At 40.7% G+C, this 26,450-nt stretch overlaps 1 protein-coding gene across 3 annotated transcripts in view; it reads right to left on the reverse strand.

Moving 5' to 3' along the window:
• Positions 1-26,147, reverse strand: part of adcy7 (adenylate cyclase 7) — a 76,833-nt gene extending 50,686 nt beyond the window's left edge. For 2 of the 3 annotated variants that reach the window (XM_078253069.1, XM_078253060.1), the window contains exon 1: positions 26,035-26,145. Coding sequence is in view for 1 of the 3 variants with exons in the window: in XM_078253078.1 (XP_078109204.1) it covers positions 26,035-26,067 (33 nt within the window). In the remaining 2 variants the exon portion in view is untranslated. Of the gene's footprint in view, positions 1-26,034 lie in introns of all 3 variants that reach the window. The other variant, XM_078253078.1, reaches the window with a different exon arrangement.
• Between the last annotated feature and the right edge of the window lie 303 nt (positions 26,148-26,450).

Raw genomic sequence — 26,450 nt, forward strand, 5'->3', positions numbered from 1 at the left:
ATCATTTCTGTGGTGGGAGTGCAGCACACACTGCAACAATCTGGTTTAAGTACTGGTTATAGATTGAGTCACCATTTTGTTTAAATACTTACTAATACTCTGTTTACTAGGAGTAATTAAGGCTTAAGCCATATGTGTGTATACTCGTTCTATTCACAATTATCATAGTGGTCAAACAAAGACATGACAATATGAAATGTGTACTGCAACTGCACATGGGCACTGTTGATTTTTATGCATCGAGAGTCGGCTTTACCCCGAGCCTGATTAAAGGCCAGATGATTTACTCTGAAAATGTTGTGGTTGAATGCTGCCTGGGAATGGTCAATCTATTTTCTTTATGCCAAGTATTGACATGGGTAATAAACCAATCTTATCTAAACAGCTGGTCAGATCTCCACCAAACCTACTCCGAATTCAAAGCCTTTTCATGGAGAGCAAACAGCCAGGTCTCTTGCCGAAGCAAATCACTCGGCTTTTATGGCCGTCTTTGTGTTGGCATTCAATAAGCTCGGACAAAACGGGGACAAAGAGTGACCTCTGTAAAAGAAAACAGCGTACCACATTTCTCAGCCCATGCTCCACAGACCTGGGGTTAAAGGCGATGTGGGTAAAGGTCAGCTAGACCAAAGGAATCAGCTGTATAGCTGTCTTTGGTCAAACATTCAAATACAACAAGCCACTGAAATATGCCTTTTGGTGTCTTAATAATCTTTTCAAATGTTCGACATGCATACTGAACGAGAATTCACACCCACTTATTTGAGACAGGTTAATATTTGGTTGTCACCATTAACAAAGACTCCATTCTGCAGTGTACTTTCATACTTTCTTCTTTTATACTTCCTACACTTCTATGCAAAACCATAGAAGACACAGACTTACATTGAATACATATAAAGTTCATTTCGGTTTCAATACTCTATGTATGTGCCATCTCGCTCGCCCACATGTGGGCTCTTTTGTTGGGTCTTTGTCCATATACTTATTTGGTCAGTTAAATCTCTGTTCTGTCATATTAACCATCCCAGGAAATGTCCAACACATCATTCAAACTAAGGATGGGCGATATGGCCTAAAATCCATATTGCAATATACATTGCAGCCTCTTGCGATAACGACATATCGCGATATATAAATTATAATAGAACCATTTCAGACCTGGTTACATAGACCCTAAGGAAAGCCAAACTGCTAAATGTATTATTTTTTTCTAAAGAGAAAGAAACGTAGTATGCAGTTTTGAGAACATTTATTGTTCAAAACTGTAATTATACAACATAATGTTGCAGATAAATAAAATTCAAGTACACTAGTTGCAGAGACTTTGACAAAGTAAAAGCTTAAAGTATTGGGTGTCTTCTCTGTAGTGCAAACCATTCTAAAAAGGCACTACACTTAGTTTAAGTCCTTGGTTCTTAAATGCCACCCAAGATGCAGAGAACAGGATAAACTGGTGTCTGTTTAGTTAAGGCGGCCTGGCGCTGCTGCCTGCTGGTCAAACTGTGCAGCCTCTGCTCAACCCGTACGGCGGGGGCCGTAAACTTCCCGGTACATTTTGTGGTCCCACTCCGCCGCTGCGCGCACACACACACACACACACACACACACACACACACGGCCGTATGTTCAGCGGGGAAGTACGACGTCTGCAAACACCGGCTGCCAAGATTCCAATTGTCCGTTATATAGTGAGTTGTAAGGCTGGTGAAAGGCTCCGTGGTACGGCTTGACCACAGGTCCGTTGTAGCGGCTTAAATCCAAACCAAGTCCAAATAATGGATGTTGCACCGGTCTTTTTCACCAGCCCCTTGTTTCGCTTTCAGCCATGTTTACTCAAGATGACCATGATGCGTTGCAGCTCGTGGCTCTAAACTTCACGGGTAGATTGCGTCATCAACATGAATTATCGCGATAGAGATTTTAATTATATTGCACTATCGTAGGCCAATTTTGTATCGTTTATATTGCATATCGTCTCTATCGCCCATCCCTAATTCAAACCAGTTTATACCCCAGGATCTTACACCCTTCTCCCCTAAGACAGTGTGCAATTAGTCATCAGCACCAATTTATTACCAACTTTTAGGACTTTTATCATGTATTTCAAATAGTTAGAACTGATATATGTTTAATGACGATATTATTTGGCAGTTTATACTGATTGAGAAACTACTAGATGTGGCCTTTCAGTTGATTCACAAAATTGCACAGTGTTGCAGAGGTTAAGATGTTCTAGAGGGCAACACTCTTTTGGGTTAGTGTATTTTAGACAAATCTTTCTTCGGCAGAGTAAATTCTTCATTTTTAACAATTTTATACAGTATTTGCCTTGTTGATTTACTGGTCATTTGGAGGGGAGCTGTTCTTGTAAGCAAGACAAAAGAGTGCATAAAAAAAAAAGGTGTTTTAACATGAATTAGTCTGAAAAGGTGTGGGCTGCCTCGGAAAATGGTTGTTGTTATGATGATTGAAGCACATCCCAACTTTAAACATTCTTTGAAACATTTGGCATATTTTATAGGCAACACTCGACTCGTAAAATTGTTTTGTGGACAATGACACAAGGGAATTCAAAAGATGGACATTTGATGAATTGCAGTAAAATGCCATTATGAATGCATATTATATTACAAATAGTAATACTTGCCATGATATAATCAGTGACTTAACAAGACTAAGTCACCCTGTGTTATTTTCAGTATAGGTGCATGGGACAAATCCTATCCCGGTCAGAATTGGGTCTTGACTATACACAAAGCCTTTCAATAAACAGATGACTGATGTATGTACTGCAATGCACGGGGCAGATTAGATTAGGCTTTCTGTCCTTTCCCATCTCCCCTACTCTCCTCCCAGTACTGTCTACTGGTATTGAATTAGCCACATTCACCAGAAGGAGCTGCTGAAACCTAACAATATTAGCAGGATGCTATCTCAATACGGATTTAAGCTTCAAATGCCATTGCTTATCATAAATACAGGAAGTGCAAGCAAGAGCACCACATGCTCGGAAGCTGGCCATTACTGCTCAAGTGTTTCACATTTACTTCCACAAACTAGAGCCGATTTGCACCATTTCCACCACAAACTGCAGTCCAAAGAGAGGTTTATTGATTTAAAGATACATAACATTTAGATCTAAACATATCAGCCATGGGGCAAATCCAATATTGAAATAGCATTCATTGAGTTAGTCTACGCCATTTCCTTTGCATGTGCAGTTTGGGTTTGAAAACGCCTGCACACTCACAAAGGAAAACTGTTATCCATCATCAGTCACTTGAGTCATCCCTAGCATAATGTCAGCACAGTCATACACAATTAGATGAGGCTCAGAAGAGGTTTGTCTTTTTCAATGATCAATGATCCTATGGTCCAAAAAAAAAAGAAAAAAAACATGATTCAACATTATTTGGAAGCAAGAGGCCTCACAAAGTAGTTAAACAACTTCAAAGTGAATTATCTCTGACAGATACAACCCTAGCTAGTAAAAACGATTTTATTTCAGCCACTATTATGTTGAAGTCAGTAGTTCTCTCAGGTCCATTAAGTCAAGAACAATGCAGACAATAAAAATACTTTAGGAAATTTTATTGAATAAATTACAAATTAAATTTGGCGGTATGGCTCTGTTCAGAGGAGTCCCCTGACCTTTCATGAGCACCATGAAAGAGCAGAGAGTCAGGGGACAGCAGCATTAGGGGACGCTCACACAGTTTAAGACTGGGAGAGCTAAACTATTCCCCCTATGAACAGAGCGGCAACGATGACATAGAAGCGTATGTCACGTTATACACGACAAGGTGGAGCTGGGGAGGAGGTGGGCTGCATAGATGCGAGCAGCAAGCAGTTAGGAGCAAACTAAAGCAGCGAGCAGTTAGGATTACACTAAAGCAGCTTTAAGTAGGGAGCCCTGTTTGAGTGTAGCCATTTAGCAGAGAGGGGAGTTGACCAGCTGATGCGCTGATGCAGATCAGCTGCTGCAGCTCAGCTGATGCGACCATGTTGTTGGACAATAGCAGTTAGCTGGATCTTGACTACTTGGCCTGCCAGAACTGACGCTGACGCTCAATGGCCCTCATTTATGAAACGTGCGTACGACCAAAAACAGGCGTAGGACGGGCATACGCCGATTCCTATGCAAAGCAAGGGATTTATCAATTTGAACGTGAGCGTAGGCTGCGATAAAATCTCACGTCTGGTCTGAACTCGTGTACGCAAGTTTTCGAGTCAGTGTGGACTTGCGGTGCAGCATATAATCAGTTTAACAGGAGAAGGAGAAGTCATCAGTTGATCAGCACTTATCAGCAATGGCAGATCTGGCTCTTTTAAAAGACCTCTATTCGCCGGTACAACAGTGCACGGGTCACGGTGGAGCGCTCCGTTGGACTGATTAAGGGCAGATGGCTCATGGTCTTGCATCAGCGGGGGGACCCTACTATACACGCCAGAAAAATTCTGCAACATTGTTTAGCCTGTGGGGTTCTGGAGCAAGATGACCCGATGCCCAGAGAACAGTGTCCATCACAGCCCCAACTGGGGCTATACGAATGAGACAGAATATTATTCCTCGCTTTTAAAAGGTATAGTTGTTATATTTGGCAATGATAGCCTACTCAATACAGAAAACATGACGATGCACAACATTTTTATTTATTCTTTAGGTTTTCGTTTCCCTTTTAAAGTGTCGTTAATGGCCACGAGTGAACGATTTATTTCTGCCATTGACCGAGTTATTTCGGTTAGTTATTTCGTTTTTCCAGCCCCTCTGCTGTCAGGAGACAGGGTCGGGGTGGCGGTCCAGCACGTGGCTCTGCCTCACAGCTGTTGCCTGGTTCTGACTCATGAAAAAAACACGAGTAGGCCTAAAATAAAAGACATAAACTCTGCTACTGTGTGTTTATTTAAATATAGGTAAACCATATAGGCCTAAGAGATTGCAATATAAGCCTGTATATTACTATTAGGACTATAGCATACATATGTCAAGGATGTATAAATTAAATAAACTTCAGCTGGAGTCTGATTTACCACGGCAACACTGTTGACTGCATCAGTGATCTCTTTCCATTCCGCATTCTTTCTACAGCCTTTAATACCAGTTTTCAGGCTGCCAAATCTACAAACGTAAATTGCAAATGAATCTGAGATATCAGGGTTTCAATCTCCACCTCTGAAAAGTGCCGCTTCTTAGCCGGATTACGTCTCGCCATGTCGTAAATTGTAGGGGCGAGGCCTCAAAACCAAGAATATATTGGGGCGTGATATTTAAATTACGATCGTTTCCAGCCGCTGCATTTATCAATGTACGACCATTCTTACGCTCTGATTGGTGTGATACGAACGTTTCATAAATCACACGTGACGCCTGTCGTAAGATGATTTCTGCGCTGGTTTCTACGTTAGGTTGATAAATGAGGGCCAATATGTCCTCTTTAAAGAGCAGCTGACCGAACTTATTGTACATCTCTGAACCTTTGACTTGCTGTTGTGTGTTGTTTCAGACAAACACAATAAAACGTTTAACCTTGACACAATTGTTTTTTTAATTATTATCATCGCTTTTTTTCCAGCTACGTTCCACAGTATGTTTGTTTAACAATTAGTGTAAAACAAATATAATGTACAATTATTCCCACTAAAAGATGGGCTTCATGGAATTTTTTTTTTTTTCTCTTTTAGTTAAATTTTTCAGTTGGAAACAAAATTTGAGAAGAAAAAATTGGGTGGAAAGAATGTGATACAATGAGCCATTGTTTCCAGTTGGTGAAGCCAGCCACATCCCCATTTCAGGTTTCATAACTGGACTCGCTCCATCCTGTAACAGTGGAGCACTAGGGCCCCTCTGTATGCCCAGCCCCTTTCACCAACCACCACAACCAATAAGAAAACCATAATTATCCCTGAGTACGCCAGCCAGCTTACTACCGGCACTGTCAAAAAGAAACCTCAACATCTGCAAGCAGAGCACTGTTTACACACCTAAACAAAACTGCTGCAACGGGTGGCAGTTTCAGACCAGCATGATGATGGTAATTTTCCAGACTACCATAAAGCCCAGCTCCTGGCAGGGCCATCTGGTGCACGTTTTCTAAAATCTACTGACATAAGTAGTGTTATTTTACACTGTACATGCACCCATATAACTGCTTTGTTTGAGCTTCACTGTCAACCATACTTTTATTAAGAGGATGAAATTCCTTTAAACACCAGAAGCTAATATGTGGAACATCAATAAGGTTTACACTGCAATGTATAAACACATGGGTTTACACACTAGCCTACAGTGCTCATGAGAGAGGCCCTTTGATGCTAGAGAAGCAAGGATTAAGTTTTCCTCAAATGCAATTGCCAGGAATTAGAGGGAAACATATTCCATGATGGTCGTTCTCATTAAATACATTCTTTGTTATCTTTGGGAAGCACCGACAATGGAGGCCCCACCAGGAATGCTGTAGGAAAATCCCTGTAGTGCTGTAATAGTTTGACCTGCAAACCAATTCTGTGTGTGTGTGTGTGTGTGTGTGTGTGTGTGTGTGTGTGTGTGTGTGACACACCATATCACCACCACACCCTTTTTCTGTCAGCTTTGATGACTGACCTGCAACCCTATAACGAAAACACATGAATGAGATGTCTCCTCTATTTCTGCTGAATCTTTAACAGTAACGTTTTACTCAGGGGTGTAGCTGATTTATTTTTTTAAGATATCTTTTAGGGCTTTTTCCTTTATTAGAACAGCTGAAGGCCCCAGCGTACATAAGTACAGACAGACAGACAGACAGACTTAATTAATCCCAAACTGGGAATTTACTGTGTAATCGTAGCTGATTTACTCATAGTAAACCTATGGAGTAAGTTTACTAATCATACAATAACATGATTTTAAGTGAAGTGGAACTTTCAAATTTTCTGACATAAATCTCTTTCAAAACCATTGTGTGTATAAACATACAATGTCTGTAGATACAGTATATTTTAGAGTCTCAATATTAAGTCATGAATGTTTGTACAACAGGGTGAGGTCTTGTTCCACATCAAATGTAAATTAAGGTCCACAGGGCCTTGACAGCAGTGATCTGCACTCCACATTGACAATGGAATTACATAATATCTATTACACAATACCATAGGACAAATGGGAGGTTGGGTGTGTGTGTGTGTGTGTGTGTGTGTGTGTGTGTGTGTGTGTGTGTGTGTGTGTGTGTGTGTGTGTGTGTACTGTATAGTTGGAGTTTTTTTCATGGCATACTCCAGACTATGATGGCAATGTATGTCTTATGTCTAGAAACCATTTAATCAAAAGAGATTTGGCATGTGTAACGTCACCTAAATTATATTCCGTCCGCTGTTTATGTCAACTGACTACTCAAGGTATAATCAGCCCATAGGTAATATAAATGGACTCTGTCTGTATTGCCAAGATGTGCTTCAAATTAAAAGTTGACTCAAACATTAACAACACAAAAAGTGACTTTACTTTTATTTATTTTTTGCAATCTCCTTGTTTGTAGTTTTATCGATGAAGATATCCCTATATAATCAGTGTTTCAAAATGTCTGTCTTTGTCAGTCAACAGAGGAATCCTGGTAACATTCCTACAGTCTTATGGAAATTATACCACAGTATGTTTATATGTTCATGATATAATTCTGCATTACTCCAAGGTGGCCAAGAAATACAGTACTACTTACTTAAGAAGCAGTCTATATAGTACTGTGGACCACAGTTTGTGGTCCATAGCAGGATACAGATAAGACCACCAAATCCCACACAGCTTTTACTGGAACACAAAACAGCAATTATTATACTGGCTGATTTGATGTTCCAATACAGTGGTGCATTAGTACGACATTAGACTAAAGCTTTTAGATTGAGGGGATTAGAATTCTCTGGGCGAGTCCATGTGCAGACTGATACTTCATCCTCATCAATATTTAATTCTTGTGTTAGGATATTTCAAATAATGTGGCTATAATAGCATTCCAACTTGCTGCATATCAAGCTCTCATCTCTTCCTGCAGTCTTCAAGGTCTCCGACAGAAGCAAACAGAGTGACAAAATGTTATGTAAATAAAAGCTGGCCTGAGTTTAAAACAGGATTTTAATGTCTGCCTCTTGCAAGGTCACTTTTATGTCACCTTTTAGCAAAAGCAGCACATTCCATTTACATCCCCCAGAGTATTTAGATGAAAAAGATTCATACTTGAGATTCAGATTTTTAAATGAAAATGTGCAATGCTCAAATTACCGCATTACAGAAATGCGTATAAATATGCAGGTTTGCATTTGAGCAGCATATACTGGGAGCATATTACTGTAGGAAAAGGTAGGAGCCACAGCCATGGTGCCAGCGTCTTGCTAAAGTGTGTCACTTTTTTCCACGCCGTCTTATTTTCTTTACTCCAGCTGTTGCAGACATTTGCAAAGCTCCAAATGTGACGGCTTACCGGGGTAACATCCTAATAGACAAGAGCACTCTTACAAACTGCTTTTAACATTGTACAGCAATTGTTCATGCGATGCTTGTGGGTGGGAAGCCAGGAAGGATGCACTAGCACACTGTTAGTCAAAGCATCTGTGTGCAGAGGAGGGGTTGCAAATGCCATTTGCAACCGTATTTATGCCCTTGCTTGACTATAAGAATGGCAATCTGTATTGTATAATGTAAACTAATTATACAGTGCTGTCTGCTATGGTACTCTGAGCTTAGAGAATACATTTAAAGCCCCAATCCATTATTAGTCTTCTTTGTCCATGCATAGACATACAGGAGGTGGGCACATCAACATCGGCACCCAAAAAATCCAATAGAACAGCCAATATTAATTGCATTAATATTGTAAGGGGTCCAAGAGCTCCGAGGTGTCCAAAAAACAGAAACTTGACGCATTCCAAAAATGCTACCAATGGGTTTCAACACAAATGTATTACAGTTTAAAAGATATGAGAATGATAATGTAGTGGATTCATTTGGCTTCAAGTATCTACTTCTTTAGTACAGACTCTGGGTGACATTGGGTGTGCAGGCAGGGAGGAGTCGGCTTGTCTGCATAGGCCAACAGCTGCCTGGCTCTGGCTCAAACATAGAGGACCAGTGAGTGTTGTCAAACACAACCTGTCCACACACCCTCATGCACACTTACATACACTACAGCATCCCGCCAGAGCCAAACCAACACGGTTCAGGCACAGGTCTTGGTGGCAGCCAACAGTGCTATTACAAGAGGGGTGAGGTGACAAGACGTTCGGTGACAATCTCCCATCCCTCAAAAAACGACCAACCCTAAGTGCCCCAGCAGCGTTGTTCAGAGGCAATCAGTATAAAACTTGGGTTACCTCCCATGCCAAAAGACAGGCACGTTAGGAATTAGATATTATGAATACCCCTATCGATGCCCCTGATCAAGGCACAAGCATCGGAACAGGAGCTGGTCCACGGGCACTGAGCTACGTGTGCTGGATGATTGTAGTTAGGATAGGTCAAATGGTTATAGTTATTTCTCCATAGAGGTAAGTAAAATATAGGGCTGCACAATATGACCTAAAATCAAAATCAGGATTAACTGCACATTTTACCTCGATAACGATAAAACGATAATTAAATTTACTTGTGATTAGACGACGGACAATGCTATTTCTTTTTTTATAAAGTTTTAAAAAACGTCTTTTGCATGATCAAAATGTAAATAGGCTATACAATCTATTTCTTAACTGCTAATTAACTTGTTAGTCCTAACTTTGAACCAGCAAGTTGCTTTTTAAGCTCCTCTTTTTTCTGCTTGTGGAGAGCTACGTGACACATGAAAGTATATTGAGGAGGACCGACGAGTTAGATCGGCCGTCCGAGAGTATATCAGGCAGACACACAGCTGACAACCTGCAGGTTGAGGCACTGGAGACAGGCTCGAACATACACGCCGCGCGGGCCGCTGTGGACTTGTGTCAGGAAAGTGGCTGCATGTGTCCAACAATGCACAAAACATCAACACCGGTACAAGCCTACAGCTGTTCGCGGACACGGAGTCCGGAAAGTGTGTCAGAGCCTCCCGGATGGGTGAACTGAGACTCCGTTTCCTGCTCGTCGGTCAACGGTTAATGATCGGTTATTCAATTTTATTGTGCTTTCTTTTGGAAGGCTGGCTGCCAAAAATCGCCACTTACTAGCTAATTAGTTAGCCCGAGTTAAACGCTAGCTATCAGTAAACACAAGGTCGTGGCTGGTGTCTGCGCCACTGTTTGTGTGTCGGCCCGCCTCCGCATTTGGCGACTGGCGAGTGTTAATTTCGGACCCTGCACACGCGGTAGAATGTTTTTAAGGAGAAAGTAGGTCTATCAAGAGAAATAAATCATCAAAATTATCGTCATGGGATAAATACGTCAGTAACGGCTTCAGAATTTCGATGTCGATACATTTTCAATTAATCGTCCAGCCCTAGTAAAATATTATTAACAGTTTTAATTTTTACTTGAACTTAACATTTAAAAACCCAACTGCCTTACAACAAAGTTGATCGAATGGCTCCCTCGTGCAAATGTGGCGACTTGCGTGAATAGCTGTGCTTAGAAAAATAACGTGTCTAACAGGGAAAAGAAATGCTGACTGCATTGTGCTAGAAGCGTTGGAACGGCACATTCTCCTAAGCCTTCAATTACAGCTGTGCAGCAGCAGAGAGGTCAGACGGTGGGAGTGACGCAGAAAAAGCACAGAAGGATCTCATTACCTCAAATGCCTCCTGGGAGCTATGGATGACTGGAGTGGATGGAGCCAAAGGATTTAAATAATAGCATCCTTGTGTCACTTTACTGAGTGTCTTCATTAGCACTCTTACTATTTATGTTCCTGTACTGCCTTTTCATACAACTGACCAACCAACTTGGCTTAACTAAGTTGAGCCTCTTTACTCCACCTCATGGCAGTCAATGGCACCCTACTCTTCGTGACTCTAAATGGAGGCCTTGTCTGTGGCAGCCTTACAGTATGGGGCACGGCTAGAGTTGCACGTTTTGTCAAAACCACCCCCCTATGTTTTGCCACTGCGAGCCAAGGAATGTGCAGGAAAGCATCACTGTTGAAGAGCCACACAGTTAGGAATGTCTGCAAGCAGCAGCACCCTTCCTGGGGTTTCTGCGGCTGAGTGGGAAGAAGAGTTTTTGGCTAAGTTTGGTAAAGGCGAGGTTACTCCCACTTGATTTCTCAAAGAAACTGGCTTGAGATGCAGCCCCTGCAGCCCCTACCAAATATGTGCTCTCGCTTTGTGCTGCATATAGACAAAGTCATCCAGGTGTGAAGAAGTCATCCTATGTGTTGAGAGTATGACCACGACCAGAACTAAAGAGCACGACTTTGTCGGTATATCCAACAGAGGCAATGTATACTTTTTTTTCACTCCAAAAAGAGCTAGCAAATGTTAGTTTTCATAGCTTGTGAACGGAGAGATAACACTCCCTTAAAACAATGCTCACTGAAACTAAAGCCTGCCTTTGACAGGGCATCACATTACATTTCAGTTCTTTTTAGGTGTCAAGATGCAGATTCTTAGTCCTGTACTTTTGTTATTGTCAACAAATCTCATGAAAATACTAAAACCACTTTGCTCTCATTTGTTCCTACTGAAAACATAAATGTGAAATAACAGGTCACAAATAGTTTTCTTTCAAAAAAAGGCTTAATAATTTCCTAAAACAGCCTGGCACTGTAGTACAGCAGCAGTTAGTTAGTTGGGGACTATTTTAGTGGCAGAGTTTTGGAACGTGAGTACAGTGAGTAAAACTACCTCTGCAGTGCCTGAACAGTGCATTGAGTCAAAATAAACTACAGTGTGCATGTTCATTGTAATGAAGGAAAATGTCACCCAGTGCAAGCATGTCATCATGGATATGTTAACTTGTTTTTGGACAACACTGGAGGTCTATGACAGAGAGGAATAAGCTACAGGCGGCTATGGATACAGACAATACTTAGGCTAATACTTTTCATTTGGATTGTTGATAAGAAAAATATAGAATATCACCCTTTACTCACCGATGTCAAGTACAACCACCCCCAATAGAACTATATTACTCAAATTCAGCAACCGAGAAATCCAAGGAAAAGGCATTTGCAAGCTTTTGGACAGACTGGTTTTCAAGTGATCGCTGTCTACCTGCCTTTTACCAAAGACTTTACTTGAAACTGTTTAAGGACGCAGCTTTGGGTATCCTACACAGTCAGCTTGGGAGACACTGGTAGGGTTGTGCCGATGGGCGATATCATCGTCCATCGTGATGGCTGGCCGCCATCACGATGGAGAGCGTGATGCCACGCCCGCCCCACCCCTGTCAGGCACACACTAATCCTAGTCGCGGGCACTGGACGGGAAATTGACAAGTGCGTCGGTCTTAAACTAGCAAAGACACTTGCGTCGGGCTTTAGACTGTGCTGCGCAGGATGCAAGATGGGCCCCTTAGGTGGAAGCTACTTTTTTCCCCTCTTATCTGCTCTACCTGCTAGTAACGTTGGACACAGCGTTCTCGAGCGAGAGAGAAAAAAGCGTTAACGTGGAACGCTATCACACTTTCCTTTCTCCCCTCATTGGACTAAGTTTGTCGACACTACTGTGTGCGTGCATCAATAAGTAAGTCTGATGTCCTGTAGGTATGGGACGGCCATTTCACGAGGGTGCTATTTTATGTGTGCGCTAATATTGCGCATCTGTTCATGTGCGCTGCAAGAGTTAGATTTCTGTTCATTGAATGCGTTATTCAGTGCAAACATAACCGGGAATGTAGTTTAATCTCAGTAATGATGGTATATTAGGTTATTACTGTCGCTCTGTTGAAGGCAAACATCCCACTGTACGCAGATCACGGACATCTGATTGACTTTACTGCACCGTAGTTCGCTAAGTGAAACCCCCCACCCCGACGACGATATCATCGTCCATCGCCATGTTTTACTGTGAGCATCGTCAACTGCCAATTTAGGGGACATCGCCCAACCCTAGACACTGGGTTTTCCTAATTCACTTAAACCACCAACATCATTGTTCATAACCTTCCAAATCATCACTGCCTACCTTGTATTGAGACACACACACACACACTTTCTTGCATCACATAGGCTTCATCTGAAAGAGGAACACCGAGAGCTTTTTGTTCAATAGGCTATACTGTCAGCACAGCAGAGCTGTTAGAAATGATTGAACTAAATTACATTTGCTACACTGTGCAGAGTAGCTGATTTTTGATGAGTTTGGGATAAATGTCCCCTAAAAAACCTTATATTGTAAAATGTAGCATGTCTAAGCGCAAAGGTGTATGTGTCTGACTGTCAATTAATCTATAGCAGATTGCACCATGTTTCAAGACAGGAAGTTTCAGAATAGTGAATGCAATTTTACACCTCCCACTCTTTTTGCACTCTTCACCTTTCTACTTTCCTTTCTGTTTCTGTCGTCATTTCTCCACATTAGGAATGCATTTCTACAGAACTCAAAACAAGCTCACAAGTTTTCAATGCTTCGAGAGCTCTCTTTTGTGAAGGCCACCCTGTGACATACAGTCGACCGCACACCATATCACTTCCTTAGTGACTGTGACTCATTTCCCTAACAACTCAGCAAGGACAGCTTCATAAAAAGGGAACCTGCTGCCACTGCACAATTAGTCACAGATGGATGCTGTTATGAAAGCAACCACTGACTTTAAGCTGTCAGGGCAAACAGTGATCTACTGTAGGTAGGATAGATAAGCACAGATGCAGATAAGAACCAAATATTTATAATTGAATAAAGGGCCCATGGTTTACGCCCTTATAAAAAGGAGTGTGTCCCTTAAAAGCTGTGAAACTGTAATCCTCTTCTATTATATTGACAAATGAAGGGATGTAGCCTCAATACAAAACACAAACCATTTCTGCTGAGCAAAATTGTTATTGTATAATTCTTGTATTAACTGGAAGACAGGATAACATATACAGGATTGACTAGCTAACCATCATTTATTAATGAAATAATATCCTTTTAACTATGGGACATCTGAGCCTAAAGCTTTGGGTCTCTCCACTGGACCACTGCATCCAAATGGTGATAGCAGTAGCCCCTGTGACAGCCTCACAAAGGATGCAGTGTGTGTGTGTGTGTGTGTGTGTGTGTGTGTGTGTGTGTGTGTGTGTGTGTGTGTGTGTGTCTGTGTGTTGGAACGGAAACCAGATCTTTTAAAAGGCAGTCGTTGCCATAGCAAGGTCAAAAGGGTGCCTCGGCAAAATTGTGGAAAAAGTGAATTATTTTGTTAGAATTTTATTAAATGAAATGATTACCATTAAACATACAAATACAATTCTACTTGTGAATGTCACTCACACCATTGTTATTTCTCTACACTTCAATGCTAATTCTACAAAAAAAGAGGACTATACAGGGCGCCAGACCGCACCCAACCATTCAATTAAAATGTGACTGTGAACTAAAATAAAACCGCACATTGTAGTTTCTGTATTTATCCCCAAAGCATTATCAGTAAAATGGAAATGTGAAAAATCGCATTGCAGGTCGATTTAAGGTGTGCGCCCCTAACATTTTCTGCCTGTGACCCTAAATTGTTTTAGTTGGGGGCTACAGTGCTCCTAATAAATAACATCATGACATGACTACGGCTGGGCGATAGGGAGAAAATCAGATATCACGATATTCTTGACCAAATACCTCGATATCGATATTGTTGCGATATTCCAGGGTTGACAATTGGTGCTTCAACAAAATATCTTTACACTTAGATTTCAGATAAATAATCATCAGTAATGTGGACATAATGTCTAAGTGGGGAAAGGGCAAATAATAGAACAGCTAGAACAGTCTGGTGAGTTCAGAAAATGACATCACTTTACTGTAATGCAGCCTTTAAAACCAGGAAAAGACAACACTTTTGCCATATTACGATATTACGATATCCAAAATCTAATCTAATCTAGTCTCATATCACAATATCGATTTCATATCTATATAATGCCCAGCCCTAGTCCTGACATTGTTTGATCTACTATCACCCCTACCACAGTACCAAATTCTCATCAACCAGGATGATACTGTGCTAGATTCGTGATTTTTTTTTTCCATATTGTGGATGCAGTATAAATGGTTCAACAGGTTAACCAGTGATCCATCAATGGTGTATAGGCTAGGTGATGTCAGTAAGTCGTTGGTAAATCCAGTAGCCCATGAATGATGAATGGCACAGTCACTTTGCCGGTTCGTAATTTGGTCCTAAACAACTAAGTCTCTTGCCGTTCCTTGAATTTGTCTGCCGATTTCGACGTTGACCCTTACCGACAGAAGTTCCTGAATCTCGTCGTTTCTCCAGTTTGGTCTAGCTCACCAGATGTACATTGTTGGGACTGCCATCCAGCCTCAATCTAGTTGCATATCCCCCTTTTATCTTAGGGTCTCCACTAAGTATTCATTTGATAGGTCATCTATTAGCGAGCCAATCTGTGCTTTTCACTCATTAACCAGCAGAGCACAGTGAGTGGCTTGTTGAAGCAGCAAAGTGCCTCCCTGTGACATGCAAACACTACACATTTCTGAAAGAGTGAATGCACATACTCGTACAATACCGGTCAAAAAACAGCATCCACCAAGTGCTGACCTCTGTGTACCAACTAAATAATTACTTAGTATTATTAATATATCTTCAAAAATTGACACTCACCAAAAATCCATCAAAAAATCTTAAACCTGAGAGCGGTTTACCTGCCGTACTGCAAATTCCTCTTTTCATTTAGTGTCCTCAGTTCCTAATGTCTTTCACAGGTAAGCAGTTTTTTTTAGTTCCAAAGTGAGTTCTGCAAACTCTGTCTCAATGGCACTTCTCCAGATGGGAAGCTCTCATAAGCATTACATAATGTCCTTGAACCACAGCAAGCACAAAAAAACACTGAAATTGAAATGGGGGAAAAAACGAGAGCGAGCAAGACACCCACACATCTGCAACATCCACACTTAAACGAACATTCACAAAAGGCATGCATCGGCTAATACTTGCTGCAGGGTATTTTAACATTGACACAGCATTCAATCTAAAAGTAAGCCAGACAAGGTTATCTCATATGTATCCATGTGGCTCAAAGCGTTGTGCGTCCAACACTTTATCTCAACCCAGTGCATTATGGGCATATTATGCAAGATTTAGGGGTCTGAATGTATGATTGATTGTATCTTTGGTTATAAATGAATGGTTCAATATGATTGTGTGCTTAGATTGAAATACATGTTCTCACCAAACTGGGAAAGATAAATGGTAATTAGTATTTTCACAAAGGGGCTGTGGGCGGTAAAGATGCTCATGAAATGTAACAATTTAACAGACAATAGGGTGAAGAGGCATTTCTCTAATGGCACTCCAAAAGCATCCCATTTCAGTGGCACTGATCCTCTTCACACAGCAGAAGTAAAAGAGGGCATGACCTTTTATGGCCCCTCAAGTGCTTTCCCGAGCAAGATACATTAGCAGTCTTGAAAAAGTATTACTGAAAATTAGAGGTCAGATGGTGTCAGTAGAATATAGGCTGTAAATACAATACATAATTAATATCCAAGGTATGTATACACACACACGGTGTGATAGTGCTACCATAGTCTAATCTCTCATTTGAAGTAGGGATATCAGTATCGCTTAATTCTCTCTCTCTCCATTGTCGAAATCATTTAAATATTGAGCCACCACGGCACCGACAATCTTTTAGATAACAGGAGCCTATTATTTCTGTAGCCATACTCCGAAACAACAGACTCCCAGAACGCCTTTTGCCCGACTCGCGTTCCACTCTCCACACCGCCGTATTCTGACAAAAAGTCACCTCGTCAGATCGATAATGTTGTCAGACAATTTTAATAACAAACTCAGCCTGTCAGTAGCATCTTAATGGACAACAATCAAGGTTACATTGCAGCTCGGTTTGTGCCGTCCAGTCACTGAGCTCATGCTCAATACTGGACCAATTTCAAAGAGTTTTGGTCACATCAGTCTTCGACACAACTGCATGGGGAAAAAATAGGGTCCAGGTTGAAAAAAACCCGAAATTACCCTTTAAGGAATATTGCCAGAGCAAGACCCAGGAAGACACAGAAACGTTTAGCTAACTAAACTAAGCTGCAGCTAACGATTATTTTTATTGTCCATTAATCTGTCGATTATTTTCTCAATGAATCCAGTGTTTCCTCTATGTTGATATTACCGCGGCGGCCCACCACGGTAAAATTTCTGCCGCCACAGTATCAGAAATAGGGCAGACGCACAACAGGGTTCCCGCTATGTACACTCGCTCCTTCAGCTGTTTATGAAAAGTCATAAAGTCATAATTACACGACTCTGCAGAGCCGTGTGCACTACTGAACTCAAGCGAACTGTCACCCGCTCTCTCTCCCAGTGAGCAACTGGAACAGTGACAGGACGTCATCACTTGCGAAGTCATGGCAACCAAATAAACAACAGGGCGAGTACTACTTGTCACTCAATCTTAGGCAAAGTGACAAACATGAAATCCGCACTCACACACAAGTTGATGAATTTACTGTTTATCAGACCCCAGATGAGACAAGAAGCTTTTATTATTTTATTTCATCTTTATTGTATTTTTAATAATAATGTAAATCTGTATTTTTATTTGTAACTTTTTTATTTGGACAAGTGTCGAGAATTAGCTTCGGCTAAAAACACTATGATACATACATCAGATGACTGTTGAAGTTTATCTATGTTTTTTTGTATTTGTCCCCATCTAAATAAACCTTAAAAAAATAAATAAATAAGAAGAAAAAGAAGCTAACGTTAGTGAATGCTGCAGTGACGGTCCCTCTGCCTCCGACTCCCCGCTGCAGGGGACGCTGTATTCCTCCGACACGCTGTATTAACGTTACTGTTTTAAAACAGCTTTCCAGGTTAGTGGGGGTGCATACCGCTAAAAATAAACATGAAAAACGTAGCTAGTAATGTTCCCTCAGCGTTTTGTTTTGTTGTTAAACTGTGTGTAAAATGAACGGTGACGTTAAATCACCCTACAGTACCGTCTATTTGCTGGATGGTTTCAAGGTAACGGTCGGTAGCCCGTACTTTTTGACGTTCAACACCCCCACACACACACACACATACAGAAAAAAAAATGTATGTAATCGATTAGCTGTTAGATAGAGATATATATATATATATATATATATATATATCTATATCTATCTATCTCTCTATCTATCTATCTGGGCTGTCAAAATAACGCGTTAATTTCGATTAATTAATCTGAGAAAAAAATAACGCGTTAAAAAAAACCGCAGATTAATCCATTCCATATTGACGTTTGACCCGGACCGTTCTAGCCACCATTGGACTGTAAAATGAAGGAGGGAGACGAGAATGTGCTGCTTGGATCATTAATTGGAACATTTACTTGTAAAAACCTTCCTGCCAACCCTGGCTACCGAAATCTGGTGCCACTAATATGTCTGCACTTCTCTCTGATGCTCTGAAACACAAACACCGCTGCACATGACGCTAGTTAACACTATACTCAACAGCAGCTAACCTATCGCTAGCTAGTAGCTGGATTAAACACGGTTACAATGCTGACAGCTAACGCTAAACGGTGTAAAGTTTGACTGTGTTTTACTGTAGAGGATTCAACACCGGTATGTAACAATCTGCAGCTGCCGTCGGAGAAACAACACAGACACACGTGCGTTCAATGAAACTGGTAAGCTACAGCCTCGTGGTGCATTTGAAGTTATTGTAAATGTCCTTTTCCCATCTGATGGTTCAACAGCAAATTACTACTGAAATTAGTTATTGTTATTCATTATTATTAAATCATTTCATTTTGACCATATGGCCTTAGCAATAAACAAGCCGTTCTTTAATGTCACCAACTGTTGTTTAGTACCCTTTTTTTCTTTTCTTTTTTTACTTTCTTAAAAAGTATCGGTTCAGGCACCGTTAAGTATGTATGCGATTAATTTTGATTAATCACAGAGTATGTAATTAGATTACATTTTTTAATCGATTGACAGCCCTAATATTTATATATATATATATATATATATATATATATATATATATATACACATATACAAAATGTTGGAAAATGTGATCAGTGCTTTCCAAAGCCCAAGAAGACGTTCTCAAATGTCTTGTTTTGTCCACAACTCAAAGATATTCAGTACACTGTCATAGAGTAGTGAAGAAAGGAGCTGAATGTCATAAACATTGACTTAAACTGATTATCAAAATAGTTGCCAGTTAATTTAATAGTTGACTACTAATAGATTAATCTTTGCAGCTCTTAAAAAGTATACATGGCTTTGTTTCCAGCAGGCTGGCTCTTCTGTATCATGTAGGCCTGCACAATGAATCGTTATAAAATCGCGATCTCGATTCACCCCTGTTCGCGATTTAATTTTTAAATGACTTCAATTTTTTTTTCTCCTTCAATTCATTTATTAAAAGCATTTGACATTTAATTATGTAAAGACATGTCCAAGTTCAAGTTCATGTTTATTTCATGTTTATTGTCATATGCATATTAGTACGAAGTTCCACAGCAATGAAATACAATGTGCCTTGTCTCAGCACCAATCAAGGAGTTCAGATAGAGCCTGGATCAGGGCCATATTTACTTCAATGTGTTATATGTCACTATTTCTGGTAGCCTACTGTACTTAAATGGCCAGTATATACTTTATATCTTTATTCATTGGAGCCTCTATGTTTACAGGCTTGTGGGGATGCGCAATGTGCTATAGGTGCCAAAATAAATAATCTATGTTTGGTACTGCCAATTTGTTTTGTCATGGTTCATGTGTGCAATAAACATTACACTTCATGAGAAAAAAATCGTGGCAGAGAATCGGGATATCAATTCTAACCTAAAAAAGAATTAATATTATTGTGATTCATATTTTTCCCCGAATCGTGCAGGCCTAGTATCATGTGTCTGTAGAAAGCTATTGATCCGCTACAGCTCACAGAACACAACAGCATGTATTTTGACAAAAACCAAACAGAGCCCAAAAACTTTACATTAGTTACCTGTCTGTCACAGAATTATTTTAAATCACTGGATGGCTTTGCCCCATCCTATATGTGCCTGCAAAGCGCAGTCGTGTGCATCACGCACAATGCAGCAAGCGGAAACAGTGGCATTTTTATGATGGCAGGCGTGCACACCCAGGGCATGCATGAAAACACATGGGATAGAAAAGGGTGTTTTAGGAACTGGTACCAAACATGGTTCTCCTAATTCCTTTACACAAAACAGTTAAAACAGTGAGATTGAGTCTCCCGCAGATTGAATGACGTCAATGACAGGAACCTTTGAACTTTGAGTGACTTTAGAGAACCCACTCCTAACTAACGTCCTGCTGGTATTCCTTATTTTTCTACAGTGGGGGAAGCTTCCTACGATTTCACAGCACAATGAGGGAAATCCTGGGAGTGAGTGATGGAGAGCGACATCACCCAAGTAAAGGTCATCTCCACCCTACACCCTAGCCTCACACGCTGAGACCAGTAGGTAATGACATGAGGTTAGGCTCCCTTTAAATAGATCAAACAAGCTAAGGCAGTGTAAAAACAATCCAGACTTTTTGGTGGAAATGAATCACTGACCGATGATATGATGACCAATGTTTTTGCTCTGTTTTCATTCCTGTATTTACATTCTTGCCATGTTTAAACCTTTGACGTGGCATGCGTTGTCACAAGTGCATTATAAATAGGCTACGTTGTGTCAGAAATAATTCTGAGGGGATGTTTAAAGCTAAACGTGGACCCGTGTCCACGGCATAGCAAAATGACTTCGTACAGGCGACATCATTCTTTTCTGTTAAGTTTGATGTCTCTTTTAATTTGCATTGAAAAAGCAGCACAGGAAAAGAGAAAGAGCATTTCTAACATGCATGGCAAAGGCTGTGCTGGGGAAGGATTAGTGCTGATCTCTGGGTGGAGGCACCAGAGTCTGAATTAATGAGTCTGATTAGTCCCCAGCGAGTGTTCAGGGATTAGCACACTGTCCACCAAAAGGAACCGCTCTCATTTCAAGCCTGAGGAGGAGAGAGAGCAGAGAGCCTGCTCGAAAGTGGATGAGAGAAAGTGAGAATGAAAGATGAGAGACGACGGGAGAGAGCGCGGAGAAATGGGTGAAATAATCAGCTTTATGAGAGGCTAGAGGCATTTGGAAAACATCATAATGTCTAATGACAACAGAAAATGCCTATTATGGGAGCAATTCTGCCTCTCTTGAGTGTGCTCAGAGAAGACAGAGCTGGATGGCATTTCTCTACTGAGACAGAGTTTTCAGCAGTAGAGAGGTTTAGTAGGTTTATTCTGGCACACATCCTTCCCCAACCCTCTGAAGTATACGTTCGTGATCATCTGTCACAAAGTAGTTTTTAGAAAATAATGCTGTTTGGGAGGTGGGTGGGGAACAGAACAGAGCAGATAGTACAGACAGAGCCGCACAATATATCGTTTTTTTTTTTGTCTTGTCTTTTGGCAATATACATATCGCGAAAGACACTCAGAGATTTTTTTTGTGTCAGCTGAAAGAAAATAGCAGTAGAAAACTACACTTCAAAATGGAACTCTCACTTTTTTGAGTGGTGCCTTTTATATTCAATTCAGTTAAATTTGTTTAATAAACGAATGTTGGAAAGTGTTTCCTTTTCATTCATTTTAAATTCAACAAGCAAATTGTTGTACTTAAGCAGAATCCTGAAAGCAGCAGAAAGGCAGAACTGAGTTCCCTCTAATATTTGTTTATTTATCGCAAGTAATATCATTATCGCAATATTCAGCAACGTTATCGCTTGTCGCAAATTTTCCTCATATCGCGCAGCCCTAGCAGATAGTTAGCTGCAGAGCACAGAAGACACTGAAAGCAGTACAAGAAGAGTGTGTGAGTGTGTGTGTGTGCGTGCCTGACAGACTGTGTCAACCCTACTTCTAAAAAAAAATAAATGAAAACCTGCAAGAAGAAGTCACATACATATATTTCCTGTGGAGGTTCCCCACATTTCCTGTCAAGGCCACTGTCATTGTCAAGCACAGACCAAAACTATGTACTGTATGCATGCGTTTGCAGATTTGTGTATGCAAGTGCTACACAACTCAGCAGCATGCTCTTTAGCACCAGTGATGATGTACAAATATAACAAATTTGACCACTAATTGGTTTGTTTTGTAAAACTGTAACAAAACTAGGGAGGAGTCAAACTAAACAAACTCACTGGGGGGGGTTCGATAAAGAAAGGCACCTGCCAGCCAGGAACCATGGCCAAAGTCTGGTCAGATAAGGATGCACCAAAGGATACAGACTGATGATAATGATGCCTAAATCAATGCAGTTTAGTCCACAAAAGCCTAAATTATCCAATTAATTTTGTCCCAGGGGACACCAAATCCATCACCGTTTTTACTATGGATGTAACATAACAGCGCAGGCAGCATGTAATCTGAAAAATTAAGGATTCTCTAAAAAATAATAGATGCTCCATTTTGGACAACCCTTACTGACAGACCGTTGAAAGTTTTAAAACCTCACTTTGAGAACCGCTGCTTTACGCTTTCTACAATGTCAGCTGAGGCTGCATGACAGAGGAAAAAGAAACACAAAACAACTCTACCACTGGTTATTAAGAGATTGGTCACAAAACAAACGATGAGGATAGCAGACTCCTGCGTCACTCTAAACAGTACAGATCTGTTCCATGTTTTTTTTTTTTTGTGTGTGTGTGTGCGCGCACGTGCCTCTATGCTGCACAACACTCAACAGACGGTCCCTGTCCAGATCCATCAAACTGGTAAATTAATCTAATAACATGCACAATCACAACTAGCTTCCCATAATTTCAGAATGAGATACATCGCAGCATCACAATGGATAATTGCACACCGATGGCAAATGCCAATGTACAGTATATGTCACAATCTAGATGAGAAACTTTCTATCCACTGATCCATGACCAAGAATGTAATCCCAGCCTAATGTAGGGCCGCTCTGCTGTCTTATTATAACCAAACAAATGAGCTCCATACCTCAAAGTCAATGCCCTGTTTGCTCTCTCACTTGATTTTTAACCTTATGCATTTGTTTTCTTTTTTTCCTTTTGTAGCAAACCAGTTATAATCATTATTTAAGTGCATTTGACTTTAATATTTGCTGCTGGCTAGATAATGAAAGTGATGAAGCTCTGTCCTCGTCACAGAAACTCGGCTACTGGTGACCACATAAGCTATCTCCATTTACTAGGGCAGAACTGACAAAAAGGGATTAGTGATGTAATCATCCAAATGATGAACGCACGCACGCACGCACGCACGCACACAGATGGTGACACTATGGACACATTCATGAGGCTAAATGTATCTATGTGCGCTGCATTAAAGTGGCAGGAAACATTGAGCATCTAAGCCCAGGGTTTGCACATTTTTCATTCTTCTATTCTTTGCAAATATGAAACAAGGTATTTAGTTTACAGTGCAAACAACAATAGCTATTTAGGTAGAGCAACCAGCTTTAATCAGCAAATCTACATTGCCATATGATGTTTAAAGACATTTGTACTGTACAGCTACACAATCTCTTGTTGCCACTAAGAGAAACCTCAACACTTCCTTTCATCCCATGTTTAAACTACATGATGAGATCAGGAAAAGGCCACTTTACAACTTGTTCAGGAAATGATACATTTGGGTATCTGGAGTGCCTTTCAACTAAATAAGACAACCCAGTCAGTTTCTAGTGGGCTGCCTAGATCAGAAAACGTGGGATTCAATGAGCAATTCTGATTTTGCTACACTTTCTATGGCTCATAGAATATGCAGCCCCACCCATCGAAGCATCTCCATCCACAGCTTGAGAACTACCTTTACAAAAGGTGCACCATAATTATCTTGCAAGCCAATCGGAGCAGAGGGGGGGCTTAAAGAGACAGGCACTAAAACAGATTCAAACAGAGGGGTGAGTGCAGGTACATTCAGACAGACAGTATGAGAAAAAGGGTTTTTTGAACATTAAAGCATGTAAACAAGTCCATAATGTAAATGTACCTTTGAGCTAGACATAAAGCTATGGCTCTCAACATCCACTGTGATGTACCAGAATAAATAAACAGTAAATCAACCAATTCGGGACTGTTTCTTCAATAGACAGTAGTTCCAATGAAATCTGATGACAATGAGGTCTCTGGGTTATACCGGGTAAGTATTCAGTGCTGTGAACTCTTAACAAAATTCGATTCAACCGTGTTTTATTGGGGGAATGACACACTAATGTCATACTGTGTATGACTGCTTTAACTCCACTTGTTTAACATTAAAGCTGGATGTGAAGAAATGACTGAAGAAAAGAGCAGTGACGTACCAGCTGCAGTAAAACAGTCCTTAATAGGCCTATTCTATGTCATTTCTATTGTTCAAAAAATGTTTCTTGTTTTGTGTGGTAGTTTTTACAAGAGACCAACATCCCTTTGTGACTGAAATGAGAGGGTACAGACCATAGACTGTAAAAACAAGTTAGCTACAGACACAGACTGGGGCGCTAGTCCTGCTGAGCCAATGAGCATAGTGTTCCAGGAAGAGAAATGAAGAGATAAACTCTTTCAAGATATTGGGTGCTTTGCATACTTGTAAAAAAATTAAAAAAAATTAAAAAAAAACATTTCCTGTCCTGATGGTATTTTGGGGCCAGGCTTAGTTGGAAGAACACCAAGTTACTGACAAAAGACAACACAAATTGACTGGTAAGACTTTATATATATATATATATAGATTTCACTGCAGTGCCCAGAAAGAAATGATCAGAATTTGAGAAAATCTCAGAAAACCAATGTGGATGATACACTGAACACCAGCATTGTTTCACACATATATTCTATATCTATAATATATCTTTTAATAATCAGACGTATTTGTGATACATTCGTGATATAGCCTAAAGTTACACAGGTTACTGAAAAACCAGGACAGGATCATTAGAAGAAGGGAAATAACAAATGCACTGACTGATTTCAGCTCATTTTGGATACCTGCCTATGGTGTTCCACTGACTGCTCAGCCATGAGCAGTCAGTGGAACACCATGGCTGAGGCACTTATCTAGCGACAATATCGATAACACTTAACGAACAACTCCTCGTCAAATGCACGGTGAGATAGCACCAGGCTACGTCAGAAGAAGCCAAACGTGCAGCTGACAAGACCGAGAGTGAAGGAGAAAGCGGGCTATGATGAGAGAGGGATTAAGATGTGTTGTCACACAGACGACGAGCGATTTATGGTCATAATATGGTATGGATTTAAAAGTTACCATCCCTTAAAATCATATGTTTGGTTTAAATTGCAGGCAAGTAATTGCACTGCTTTCGGTTCACTTTTTTTGGCAAGGAACATATACAGATTTTCTTCAATTCACATGCTTGATTCTGTAGTGCACTTGGAAGCGAACCGAGACCCTCGTTTTCAAGCGGACTAGAGTTTTGGTTATTTGGTCGGCACCAGAGTTTGAATGAGCTTTCACAGCACTCCAAACGAACCGGACTATCGGAGGAAACGCTCCAGGGTTCGGTTAAAACGGACCAAACGTAACTGCCCAGGTGTGAAAGCAACCAAGTTAAATAACGGTCAGCTCTATTCAAGTGAGCCAAAAGGAAGAAGCTTCGTTGGCTAGCTCAAGTAACCCGAAATGTACCAAACTCAAAATCAAGCCTATGGATGAAAAGAGCAGCCAGGTGAAAACGCGGCACGAAAACCCAGAAAAAAAATGTCGACATTTTTAACTCCAAACTCTGAAAACATTAACACCTTAGGATAACCTTCGACCCAAATTGAAATCTCTTGACAGAAGTGAAAACTTTTTGGGCTAAGAAATCTGTCTTTCAACTGTTTTTGTTTTAGCGAAGCAACAATTAACCTTTCCCTTAAGTGGAGTGGTAACTGCCACATGGCTTTCAGGTTGCAAGCTTTCACTAGGAGCCATTGTTTTCTATTAAACGAAGAAGTTGTAGTGGCTTACCTGCAAGATGTAAGTTATGTCCCGCGGGAACATCTACATAGATGACCGGTAGGTAAAGGCTACGGGAGCGCGTGTACATGTCCCCGCCGCGCGCTGATCCAAGTGACAATGCCCCTCCTCCTCCATCTCTCTCACGCGCCTCCCAACCCTCTCTCACGCACACACGGTTTATTTTTTCTGTATTGCTACTTTTCATATCAGGTCACATTGCATTTTTTGGATTTTACATTGAACCACTAACACTCGAGCAGAAAGTCAGAACACGACTCGAAGGCAAAGCAAGAACTTGTCTCAACACGCGGTTTAATTGTACTGTTTTTATTGCATGAATTGTAATAGCTGCAGAGAAACAACGTTCCAGATGAGTACAGTTGGGTTTGAAGCCTTCCTGCAGTGAAGACAGATGGTCAGTGAAC

The sequence above is a fragment of the Sander vitreus genome, chromosome 1 (assembly GCF_031162955.1).
Source record: "Sander vitreus isolate 19-12246 chromosome 1, sanVit1, whole genome shotgun sequence".
NCBI classification, from domain to species: Eukaryota; Metazoa; Chordata; class Actinopteri; order Perciformes; family Percidae; genus Sander; species Sander vitreus.